The sequence below is a fragment of the Lynx canadensis genome, chromosome D4, assembly GCF_007474595.2.
Source record: "Lynx canadensis isolate LIC74 chromosome D4, mLynCan4.pri.v2, whole genome shotgun sequence".
NCBI lineage: Eukaryota > Metazoa > Chordata > Mammalia > Carnivora > Felidae > Lynx > Lynx canadensis.
Genome location: NC_044315.2, coordinates 93,834,480 through 93,847,471, shown reverse-complemented (window position 1 = coordinate 93,847,471; position 12,992 = coordinate 93,834,480). Strand labels below are relative to the sequence as shown.

At 46.5% G+C, this 12,992-nt stretch overlaps 1 protein-coding gene across 1 annotated transcript in view; it reads right to left on the bottom strand.

Moving 5' to 3' along the window:
- CACNA1B (calcium voltage-gated channel subunit alpha1 B) overlaps positions 1–12,992 on the bottom strand; it is a 190,550-nt gene that overhangs the window by 149,908 nt on the left and 27,650 nt on the right. Inside the window, exons 4-6 of the mRNA XM_030293870.1 lie at positions 3,037–3,128; positions 1,638–1,790; positions 233–423 (exon numbers count right to left, since the gene is read on the bottom strand). Coding sequence (XP_030149730.1) covers positions 233–423; positions 1,638–1,790; positions 3,037–3,128 — 436 coding nt within the window. The remainder of the gene's footprint in view (positions 1–232; positions 424–1,637; positions 1,791–3,036; positions 3,129–12,992) is intronic.

The window sequence follows — 12,992 nt, the reverse complement described above, 5'->3', positions numbered from 1 at the left end:
CATGAGAGAAGCTGTCCTGGGGACTCTAAGACCTAGGTCAAGAGTTCGAGTTGACATTGATGACAGTGGGCCCTGGGTGGAGTCATCTGAAGGAAGGGGCCTGTATTTCATCCTAGGGTAGAGGAAGGAACTTGGGGCTGGGCACAGGCTCTCAGGTCAGGAACGTCACCCCAAATGGGATCCTAGGAGCTCCGGGGTCCATCCACAGTCCCAGGGCCAAGATGCAACTCACGTTATAAAGGATGTCAGTCCATCCCTCCATGGTGATGCACTGGAACACTGTCAAGATGGCAAACAGGATATTGTCAAAGTTGGTGATGCCAAAGTTGGGTCCCGGCCAGTACTCCCGGCACTCGGTGTCACCCTCACACAGCCGGGCTGGGGCCTCCTTGCCACAGGGAAAGTCACCCACTGGCTCTGGATCTGTGGAGAGAAGAATGAAGCACAGACCCTGAACCCAGAAACACCAAGTTCTCCAACCCCTCCTGCGGCCCCTGGGCTTCGAAGGCCTCATCACAGGTGGGCAGGCATCAAGCACCAATGGAAATCCTCCCTTGCTCCCCCCACCCTCCCTCCCTGCACCAACTCTCCCCCCCTGCCTACAGTCTGGCTCCCCCTGAGCTCAGACCAACCGTCCCAGGAACCACTGGTCAACCTCTCCCTTCCTACTGGAACCTGCCCATCACCGTTTAAACACGCTCAGGACTCGCTCGCCTTAAACTCAAAAACGACAAACCCCTAACATCCAACTCTTCCTGCCACTACAACGCTGACTGCTCCTTTCTCTCACAGCCAAACTAACACTGAGGCTCTCCTGACACACGGATGTTGCCTGTCGCTCTGGAGTCAGCCACCGCAGGCCCTGCTTGCCGGGCAGACAGGATCAGAGCCCACACAACGTGTGGCCACAGGATGGCTGGGGGCTGCAGGGCCCAGGCCTCACTACACTGGCCCTACAGAGTGCTTTGATAAGACGTTTTTAAAATCGTGAACGATTTAAATTTTAGTCAGAGCTTTCTCTGCGCCGACTGACACGTTCATGTGGCTCATCCGCCTCACTGCAAAACACACCCAGAGCCCAACCCGTTGTGCCGTCTCCACCAGAACAGCCTGGCCGCAGCCGCCATGTCTCTCCAGTCGAGATGCTGCCCTCCTGAGGAAGCCTGTTTCTGCCTTTGCCCCCCTGGAGCAGCCAGAACAATCAGATGACGTCAGTCCTCACTCAGAGCCCTCCACTGTCTTCCTGATTTCTCTCGGAGGAAGACTCGGAGTCCCTACCGCGGCCATGAAGCCCACGTGACTTCCCCTCTATTCCGGCCGCGCCTCGTAAGTGGAGTTCTCCGGCCTGGCGGCCACATTGCAATCCCTCCTAACGGCAGTCCGATCGCTGCTCACCTGTCCCCTCAGGAGAGAGGCCTCCCCTGGCCCATCTCTGTGAAGCAGGCTCCCAAGTTATTCTACCGCAAGTACCACAACCTGTAATCATTGCATTTATGTGTTTACTCACGTTTTTGTGTTTTTCAGGTTGTGCTGTGTGCCCCCCGCCCCCATCTGTCTGGCACCTAGAACAGTGCCTGTCTCCTGGACGAGTGAGTCTGTTGTCCCGTCTGAGCCCAAGGGGTGCTGCCAGGCCTCACCTGTGCTGTTGGGGAAACAGGCCTTGTGGAATTTTCCCATGTAGAACTCGAGGCCAATGATGGCAAACATGAGGATGGCAAAGAAGAGAAGCAACCCAATCTGCAGAAGCGGGACCATGGCCTTCATTATGGACTTGAGCACCACCTGCAGACCTGGGCCAGAGCAGCCAGAGCAGGGCACGTCAGAGCAGGGTGGGTGGTGCAGAGGGCGGGGGGGGGGGGGGGCAGACTGGCGAGCACCTGGGCTGCTTAGGACTGGGGGTCCTGGGGCAAGGTGCCGATCTGAGAGCCCTCAGAGTAGGGGACGGAGCAGGGAGCGTGGGGAGTCGGGGGAAACCGCACGTGCTTACGCAAGAGTGCTCGGGGGTGGGGGGGGACCAAGCATAAGTCTCAGAGGGAAGTAGACGGAGAGAAGTCCCAGCGCAGGGGAGGGGCAGGGCGTGTCGTGTCAGAGTTGGGGTCTGGTGGAGGGTGGGTGCAGGCGAGATGTGTGGACCTATGGAGGGCTCTGGGTGGAGCAAGAACACAGTCCTAAGAGGGGAGGGGAGGGGAGGGGAGGGGAGAGGAGGGGAGGGGAGGGGGTGCTGGGAGGGAAGAGCAGATCTTGACAGGCCCCAACACTTTACAGAAAGCAAAGCAGGGGACCTGCTTGCAGGAGTGTTTGACCACTGACCACAAAGGCAGAGGGACTCAGCACACAGAGGAAGCTCAACCCCATGACCCCCTCCCCGCATGGCCCCAGCTCTTAGATACAAGCCTGAGACTTTACCTGGCAGGGTCTTGGGGCAGAACAGGGGCTCCCCCGGCAGCGGCCTCAGGGGGACATAGCCCTAGGTCCCTGCCCACTTGGGCCCTGAGGAAACCGGAAACCAAACTTCCACTGGACTGAGGAACAGGAGTCAGGGCCGCCCCTGCCTCTCAAGGTAACCCTGGCCATGCTCCTAACCAGGCGTGGCTCCTTGAGCAGCTGAATCCAAGAGCATGTCTTAACCGGGCCTCAGTTCTCCAAGGCCCTGCCAAGCCTGAGCCAAGTCAGGGGGTCCTTTGACTATTTTGTCAGGCATCCTGCCTACCACCTCGCTCGGTCTCTTGTCTGTGCTTTAACCCCAGAAAAAGAAGCAAAGAGCTAGAAATGTAGCAGAGCGTGTGAGGAGAAGCAAAGTTTCCATCTGGGAAAGCCAAATCAGGGCAAAACAACAGAGCCACTCTCTGGGCTTTCACAGAGAATGTCAGGCTTCTTCACACCTGGTTCTCACAGGTCAGGAGCCCTGAGCTTCAAGTCACCCAAGCCAAAGGGCCCACTGGTTGAGGCTTAACAGTGGCTGTGGCCATGGTGGGGTTGGGGGAGGGTGTTAGTGGTCCAGGTAGGCTTGGGGCTGATTGCTTTCGCCAGACTCACTCGGAATCCCAGACACCAGCTTCAGGGGCCTGAGCACACGCACAGCCCGCAGGGTCCGCAGGTCGAAGTCAGTGCCCGCTGTGGCCAGGATCCTGGCAGGAACAGAGAAGGAGGGAAGTCAGGGTTTCCACATTCACGTGAGAGAACACAGGCCCCACCACCCATGTCCTTTCTCCCAACAACAGCGACCCCCACTGTCTGAGCACGAGGCTGCCACAGGTTGTGGCGCTGCTGTGGCAGGACAAGGCAGGCCCTGAGTCCTGACGTCCTCGCGGTAACGTCAGCAATGACTGCTTCCGGCGTGACCATCCCTCCAGCTAAACGGAATCACCCTGAGAGGACACGTGGTCTGTGGCACCTGGCCTGGCCTTGCGTTTGCCCTCCAACTAAATCCAAGCCGAAACCCGGTCCCCAAACCAACCCCTACTGCACCCCAAGCAGCCTCACGAGACGGGGTGATGAGCGGAAACGAGTAAAACGGAGGCTGCGGCTCCCGAACAGGCGCCACACACAGCCTTCCTCACCTTCTCTCAGGAGAATACCGATCGGGGTGGGGTGGGGCAGGCGGAAGAGCGGGTACAGGGACTCAGGGAAGCCATCATAATCAATCCCATTAGCCGAAAGCTACATTCCAAGGTGTCCCATCTCAAAACACAGAAGATCAGACAGCCACCTCTCAGCACAGCCACTTCTCTGCTCCCTTCACACCAAAGCTCATGCAGAGGGTCAGCCCTTGGTGTCCCCACCACCTCACCCTCCTGTCCCCCCGTGGGATGTCACCCACACTATTCCCCTGCAACGCCGTTCAAGCCTTTGTCTTGCTGACTCCAATGGTCAAGTCTCCCTCTCTAAGTGGTTGCTTCTCTGCCCTTGGGTCAACTCCCTCATTTTCCTCCAAGTCCCCGGCAGCCCCTCAGGGTCTTGACCGCCACCCTGGCCTTCTCCACCAGACTCCAGAAGAGGAAGCCCCAGGGCTCAGGCCCGACAGGTCTACCCCGTAACTCTGAGCACCACACACATTAAGTCACACACATCATTAAATGCAGACTCATAAACCCAACTGCCTTTCTAACATTGCTACCTGGATGTCAAAATAGCATATCAAGCATCATACAATAAAGAACTGTTTGTTTGTTTGTTTGTTTGTTTGTTTTAACGCTACTGTTTAAAAGTGTTGAAACATGTACTTCTTTTAAAAAGTCCAGAGCTGGGGCGCCTGGATGGCTCAGTTGGTTAAGCGTCCGACTTCAGTTCAGGTCACGATCTCGCAGTTGGTGAGTTCGAGCCCCATATCGGGATTTCTGCTGTCGGCACAGAGACCACTTCAGATCCTCTGTCCCCCTCTCTCTCTGCCCCTCCCCCACTTGTGCTCTTAAATAAATAAATAAATAAATAGTCCAGACCAAGGAACTTTGGTTCTTGCCCCCGGCCTTGGTCCCCTCCCCACCACCTGGCTCAGTGAGCACCACTCGCCCACTGTTTATTTCAGGCAAGATCAGGGCTGCAGCCCTGAGTCCTCGCCCCTCTCACTCTTCAGGCAAAGCACCACAATCCTGTTGGCTCTGCTGCTGGAATGCATCCTGGACTCCTCGTGAGGAAGGCCTTGTGTCCCCACCCCCGGTCGAAGTACCATGCACGAGTAATAAAAGTTAAGATGAAGCTAGGGTCAAAATAAGAAGAAACTCGCGGGTACCTGGGTGGCTCAGTCGGTTGAGTGTCCGACTTTGACTTAGGTCATGGTCTAACGGTTTGTGGGTTTGAGCTCCATGACGGGCTCTATTGCTGACAGCTCAGAGCCTGCTTCAGGTCCTCTGTCTCCCCCTCTCTCTGCCCCTCCCGTTCATGCTGTCTCTCTCTCAAAAATAAACATTTAGGGGTGCCTGGGTGGCTCAGTCAGGTAAGCATCCAACTGCAGCTCAGGGCATGATCTCACAGTTCGAGAGTTCGAGCCCCATGTCAAGCTGTGCTCACAGCTCAGACCCTGGAATCTGCTTTGGATTCTGTGTCTCCCTCTCTCTCTGCCCCTCTCCCACTCATGCTCTGTCTCTCTCACCCTCTCTCTCAAAAATAAATAAACATTAAAAACTTTTTTTAGGGGTGCCTGGGAGGTTCAGTCAGTTAGGCATCTGACTTTGGCTCAGGTCACGCTCTCAAGGTTCATGAGTTCGAGCCCCGAGTCGGGCTCTGTGCCAACAGCTCAGAGCCTGGAGCCTGCTTCAGAGTCTGTGTCTCCCTCTTGCTCTGTCCTTCCTCCGTTCGTGTTCTGTCTCTCTCTCAAAAATAAATAAACATGAAAATAAATAAGTTAGGGGCGCCTGGGTGGCTCAGTCAGTTAAGCATCTGACTTCAGTTCAGGTCATGATCTTGTGGTCTGTGAGGTCCAGCCCCACATTGGGCTCTGTGCTGACTGCCCAGAGCCTTGAGCTTGCTTTGGACTCTGTGTGTCTCTCTCTCTTTGCCCCTCCCCCGCTTATGCTCTGTCTCTCTCTCAAAAATAAGCAAACATTTAAAAAAAAATTTTAATTAAAAAAATAATAATAATTAAAAAAAATTTTTTAATGTTTAAATAAAATAAATATTTAAAAAACACCACATAGGGGCGCCTGGGTGGCGCAGTCGGTTAAGCGTCCGACTTCAGCCAGGTCACGATCTCACGGTCTGTGAGTTCGAGCCCCGCGTCAGGCTCTGGGCTGATGGCTCGGAGCCTGGAGCCTGTTTCCGATTCTGTGTCTCCCTCTCTCTCTGCCCCTCCCCCGTTCGTGCTCTGTCTCTGTCTGTCCCAAAAATAAATAAAAACGTTGAAAAAAAATTTAAAAAAAAAAACAAAAAACACCACATATTAAAGTATGTGGGGTTCAGTTAAAGTGATGTTTTAGGGGAAATTTGTAAACTTCAATGATTTTTTTAAAGATTGAAAATAAATAAACCAAGCACAGATATACCTCAAGAATCTTGAAAAACAGTAAATATACAGAAAAGACAAAAATGGAACTAATAAAGAGTAGACATGCTTAAAACAGAAAATAGAGAAATAACAGCCGAATCTGAAAGTTTAATAAAACGAACAAGCTTCTGGCAAGAATAATCAAGAAAAAGAGTGTATGCATATCTGTACACACCTGTACACAGACACACACATACAAACACGCACAGCACTCGCGTGCATCTGCACGAGTGCTCACGCAAGTGCACGTGTACGTACACATGTATGCACACATGCCTAAGTGTATTTACACACAGGGAATGTAACTGCAGACAGGAGAGATTTTTAGAATTGCAAAAGAATATTATTAACAATTTTATGCCAATGTTAAAATTTTGACAAAATGGATATATCCCCCAAAATGCAAATTATCCAAAGTAACTGAAAAAGTAGAAAACCCGAATAAGCCACGAGCAATTGTATTAGTTTTCTACTGCTGTGCAAAAACTGGCCACAGTTTTTGTAACTTGAAATAGCACTCATTAGCTCACAGCTCTGTAGGTCATTGTGGCTGTGTGCTCCGCTGAGGGTCTCACGAGGCTGAAATCAAGGTGTCAGCCAGCTGTGCCTTCATCTGGAGGCCAACCTAGGGAAAGTCACGCTTCCCAGACCCTTCACAGTGAACGGAGTCCCACTGTCTTGCTTTCAGCTGGGGACTTCTCTGCGCTCCTGGAGACAGCACTCAGGTCCTTGCAACCTGGCCTTCAACAGTCCCTCTCACACTTCTAAATTTTCTGTTTTGGGAGAGGCCCAGTCCCTTTAAAAGGATCACCTTATTAGGTTGGTCCTTTTTGGTTAGCTCACAGTCAACTGATTATAAACTAACCATGGCAGTGATACCTTATCATATCCGTGGTCCTTCCCACACTCAAGGGGAGATGGCCACAGGCAGGGATGGAAACCTTGGGGGCCGCCTCACAAAAGCCATTCACAAAAATGAAGCCTGGGTGGCTCAGCTGGTTAAGCATCCGACTTCCGCTTAGTCATGATCTCATGGTTTCTGGGTTCAAGCCCCACATCAGGCTCTGAGCTGACAGCTGGGAGCCCTGGAGCCTGCTTCAGATTCTGTCTCTCTCTCTCTCTCTCTCTCTCTCTCTCTCTCTCTCTGCTCCTTCCCCACTCACACTCTGTCTTTCCCTCTCTCAAAAATAAATAAACTTAAAAAAATAATAATAATAAATGAATTTGGATTCAGGTTTCCTCTGGAAGAACATCAGACCCAGACAATTTTGCAAGCGAGTTCTATGACCATTCAAAGAACAGATAATTTTATACAAACTGTTTCAGAGAATAAAAATACAAGAAAAGCTTCCCAACTCATATCAAAACTGGAAAAGGACAAGAAAATTTTACACACATCTCAATTATGAACACAAATATTAAATTAAAAATTAAAATAAACCAAATTCCAAAGTACGTATTTTAAGAGTATATAATGGCCAATTGAGTTGTCATAGCAACATAATAGTTCAAGAGTAGAATTACCATTAATGTAATCCACCACATTAATCTACAAATTCAATGCAATTCCAATAAAAATCCCAACAGATCTCAAATGGAGAAAATCCTATATTTGTAGAAAATCCACCAAAAATCACCAGAACAAATGAATTCAGCAAAGCTTCAGGATATAAAGTCAAAACAAGAAAATAAGTTGTGTTTCATTGCAATGCAATGAACAAACAAAAAAAGGGAGCTTTTTTAATCCATTTACAATAACATCAAAAAGAATAAAATACTTGGCTGGGGGCGGGGGGCGGCACCTGGGTGGCTCAGTCGGTTAACTATCTGACTCAATCTCGGCTCAAGTCATGTTCTCATGGTTCATGAGTTCAAGCCCCACATCGGACTCTGTGCTGACAGCATGGAGCCTGCTTGGGATTCTCTCTCTCCCTCTCTCTCTCTGCCCCTCCTCTGCATGCTCTTTCTCTCTCTCTCAAAATAAATAAATAAACTTTACAAAAAAAAGAATAAAATACTTAGGAATAAAATTAACCACGGAGGTGAAAGATTTGTACACTGAAAACTACAAAACATTGCTGAAGAACACTAAACAAACTTAAAACTATCCCATATCCAAGATGTACCCCCCGTATACAAGCCAGAGGACCCAAATGATTGTAAAGAGATCAGTTTTCTCAAAATAAATCTATGGTTTGTTTTATTTTAATTTAATTTTTTGAATAGTTGGCAAATAAAAAACTGTATATATAAAAAAACATATCTTATATCCATAAATTGGAAAACTTAATATTTTTAAGATGTACATACTACCCAAAGTAAACTACAGATTCAATGCAAACTCTGTCAAAACTCCAACAATAATTTTTGCAGAAACAGAAAAATTCACCCTAAAATTCATATAGAATCTCAAGGAACCTTGAATAGCCAAAACAATCTTGAAAAAGAACAAAATTGGAAGACTCACATTTTCTGATTTCAGAACTTACTACAAAGCAACAGTAATCAAAACAATGTGGTATTGGATAAGGATAGGTATACAGACCAACAGAATAAAATAATAACCCAGAAACAAATCCTCGCATATACAGTCAATTGATTTTCAATAAGAGTGCTTACACCATTCAAAAGGGACCAGATCATCTTTTCACTAAATTGTGCTGGGAAGACTAAATATCCGCAAGGAAAAAAAACAGTAATAAGTTGGGCCCTTATCTTATATCAGATACAAAAAAGCAACTCAAAATGGGCCTTTTGCTTATCTAAATGTAAGACCTTAAACTATAAAACCCTTAGGAGAAAACATAGAAAATCTTCATGACATTGGATTTGGCAATGATTTCTTGAGTATTACACCAAAATCACGGGCAATAGAAGAAAAAAACACATAAATTAGTCTTCATCAAAATTTAAAACTTCTGTGCATCAAAGGACACTATCAAGAGAGTGAAAAAAATCTACAGAATGGGAGAAAATTGTCACAAATCGTTCATCTAATGAGAGAGATCAAGGGGCGCCTGGGGGGCTCAGTGGGTTAAATGTCCAACTTCGGCTCAGGTCATGATCTCACAGTTCATGAGTTCGAGCCCCACGTCGGGCTCTGTGCTGACAGCTCAGAGCCTGGAGCCTGCTTCAGATTCTGTGTCTCCCTCTCTCTCTCTGCTCCTCCCCTGCTTACACTATGTCTCTGTCTCTCAAAAATAAATAAACATTAAAAAAAATTTTTAAGAGATCAATATCCAGAGTATATAAAGAAGTCCTACAACTCAACAACAAAAGCCCAATTTAAAAATAGCAAAGGACTTGAATGGATATTTCTCCCAAAAAGATACACAATTGACCGATAAGCACATGAAAGGATGTCCAACATCATTAATCATTGGGAAATGCAAATCCAAACTACACTGAGATACCACCTCACAACCATTAGGATGTCTGCTTTCAAGAAAACAAAAACAAAAAGAAACAAACAAACGGAGATTAAGTGTTGGAGAGGATGTGGAGGAACTGGAGCCCATGCGCTGCTGGTGGGAAAGTAAAATGGTGTGCCCCCTGAGGAAAACTGTATGGCAGGTCTTCAAAAAGTTGAACATAGAACTACCATCTGATCCAGCAACTCTAATTCTAGGTACGCAAAAGAACTGAAAGCAGGGTCTCAAAGAGATATTTGTACACCTAGGTTCATAGCAGTGTTACTTACAATAGGTACAAGGTGGGAGGAATCCAAGTGTCTATCAGTGGATGAAGGGAAAAGCAAATTGTGATATTTACATAGAGTGACGTAATAATCAGCCTTGAAAAAAAAAGGAAATCCTAATACATGATACAACATGGTTGAACCTTGAGGACACAATGCCGAGGAAAATAAGCCAGTCAAAAGAAAATTTTATATATATATATATATATATATATATATATATATATATATATATATTACACACACACACACACACATATATATGTACACGTACATATATGTATATATATACATATATATTACAATATATATGATATATAATATTATATATATATAATATATATATACACCCACACACACATACTGTTTGATTCCATTCATGTGAGGTACTTAGAGTCGTTAAAATCATAGAGACAGGAAGTAGAATGGAGGCTGCCAGAGCCTGAGGGGAGGGCTGGGGAGTTAGGGTTTACTGGGGAAGAGTTTCAGAATTGCAAGGTGAATAGAGTCCTGGAGACGGACAGTGCCGATGACTGCACAACAAGGAGAGTACATTAAACATCACTTAACAGTGACTAGGATGGCAAAGTTCATGGTGTATGTGTTTTGCCACAATTTTAAAAATTAGAAAATAAAAAGAAGCCTAATGTCAGAAAGCAAACTCTAAAACTTTGAAACAAACAAGAAAATAGTTCTGTGATTGCAAGGTAGGGAAAGGTTTCTAAAGAAGACATAAAAATCCAAAACCGTAAGTAACAGGTTGATAAATTAAACTAAACCATGAAAGATACTACAGAGAAAACAAAAAGATATTTGCAATGTACATAACTGATGTGGAATTTGTTCCCAGAAAACATAAAGAATTCCTATAAATTCATATTAAAAATACAAATAACCTATCAGAAAAATCAGCAAATTGCAAAAGAGACAAGCAGCTCAAAACCACTGGCGACAGGGAAGTTCACATCACACTAAAGAAGAGACACCATTTCACCTCCTCAGTTTAGCCAAGTCATAGCCGAGTGATGTCAAGCAACAGTTTTGAGGGCAGAAGAGAAAACTGTAGAACCGTCCTGGAGAACATTTGGCTACTTCTAGAAAACTTTAAAATGAGCATCCCTATGACTCAGAAAACCACTTCTAACTGCATACTGGACACATCACACAAACGCTTGCAGACATACGTGCAGGCGTGCTCGCAGCAGCAGAGAGGAGAAATTAACTGTGGTACGTGTACGCGGTGAAATATTATTGAGTAAAAAATGGATGAGCACGTAAAAATTAGATAAGCCTGCACACTACTAACATGGAAAATGTCTAAAACAATGTCGAAGGGTAAGAAGGCAAGTTGTGAAATAGTTATATGTGTGTGTAAATACATATCACGCTCACACAATTAAAGTCATGCAAGCAACACTGTATGTTATTTATGGATACAGACATATATGGGAGGACCTGGAATACTCACACACGCATGGCATCACAACCACAAATCAGGACAGTGGCTACATCCAGAACGTGAAAGAGAAGGGAAGAAAGAGAACAGAATTCGATTGAGGGAGTGTATGCGGAAGACTTCCATTTTTTTTTTTAACATTTATTCATTTTTGAAGACAGAGTGCAAGGAGGAAGGGACAGAGAGATCCAGGCTACAAGCTGTCAGCACAGAGCCCGACACAGGGCTCGAACCCACCAACCGTGAGATCACGACGCTCAACCGACTGAACCACCCAGAAGACTTCCATCACAACTGCAATGTTTCATTTCTCTAAGAGAAATCTCCAGATGTAACTGCCGATTTACAGGGAAACGCAAGGGAGTGGACACGTGTTAGCACACAGGCATTCGGTGAGCGGAGTCTAGCCTAGGAAAGATGCAGGTGTTCGGCTAGTGAACGTCACTTGGAAAGCTCCAGCATCATTCCCAAGAAGAAGGAACAGTAATGCCTTCCTTCACCCGTAGCCTTCTGTCCACCAGGCATCCTGATACCCTCAGACAGACCCTGAAATGTCAGTAAAGGACCTCAGAAGTAGTAGCCAGATATGTCAGAGCGGTCATGGTCCCATGGGACAGGAAAACAACTCTTTGTTTTTTAGCGAAGGATTCAAAGGTGTTTAGATGCAGGTAAGAATGTGTCTATAATCTAAAGAAACATAAAAAACACAAAATCTAGCCACGATGTCAGAATTATAGCCTAGCTGCACCCACAAGTGCTAAGACCCCAGTACTGAGTTGAGAAGTGCCTGTCGTGGCCACCGGTGTCTCCGGAAAGAATCTGGCCGACAAGGCAACCAAAATGAACGGGAAGGAAGCCTCAGCTTCATTTGCTCTGAGACGGTTTCCTCAGTGGATGATCACATCGAACCCTGGGAGGATCAAACACAGAATGTGTCAGCACACGCCAACATGCTGAATGCGGTCACGTCCAGCATCACATTCACCGTGTGAGTCCGACTTTATAAATGGAATGAAAAAATTGACTTAGACTTGTGATGTTAAGTTCAAACCTTGATAAATCTGTAAAAGGTGTTGGGACATTTACACAAATGTATGATTCACCACACTTATACTTAAACTTACTGGAAACACAATTCTTAAGCACTTAGGAAGATCCAGTTAAATTTATAAATAAAATCATATTCTCTTTTTTTTTTACTGTTTATTTTTAAGAGAGAGAGAGAGACAGACAGAGCATGAGCAGGGGAGGAGCAGAGAGACAGAGGGAGACACAGAATCCGAAGCAGGCTCCAGACTCTGAGCTGTCAGCACAGAGCTCAATGCGGAGCTCGAACTCACAAACCACGAGATCATGACCTGAGCCAAAGTCAGATGCTTAGCCAGCTGAGCCACCCAGGCGCCCCTATAAATGAAATTTTAAATGTTTGACATTAACTAAGTCTATGAAATGGGATAAAACACTATTTGAGTCATCTTGAAAGTCACTGTTAAAAATAGTTACATGTATGAGTATAAATTTTCATCAGCTGAATGTAAAAATTTTTTTCCTGGTTTTACGGAGATGTAATTGTCATACATCACTGTATGAGCGTCAGGCGCACAGCACGATGTTTTGATTTACATCTGTTGTGAAATCGCCACCACGACAGGTCTAGTCAACACCCATCATCGCACACAGAGAAATGTGAATGAGATGTGATGAGCTCTTAGGACCCAGTCCTCACAGCCTGCTTGTTTGTCACGCGGTGGCACGAGCTCCACACACCATGGTGCCCGGGGCATCCCTCGTACTTACTATCTTTATAGTATAACTGCAGGTTTGTATCTTTTGACCACCTTACTCCAGCTCCCCCTCCC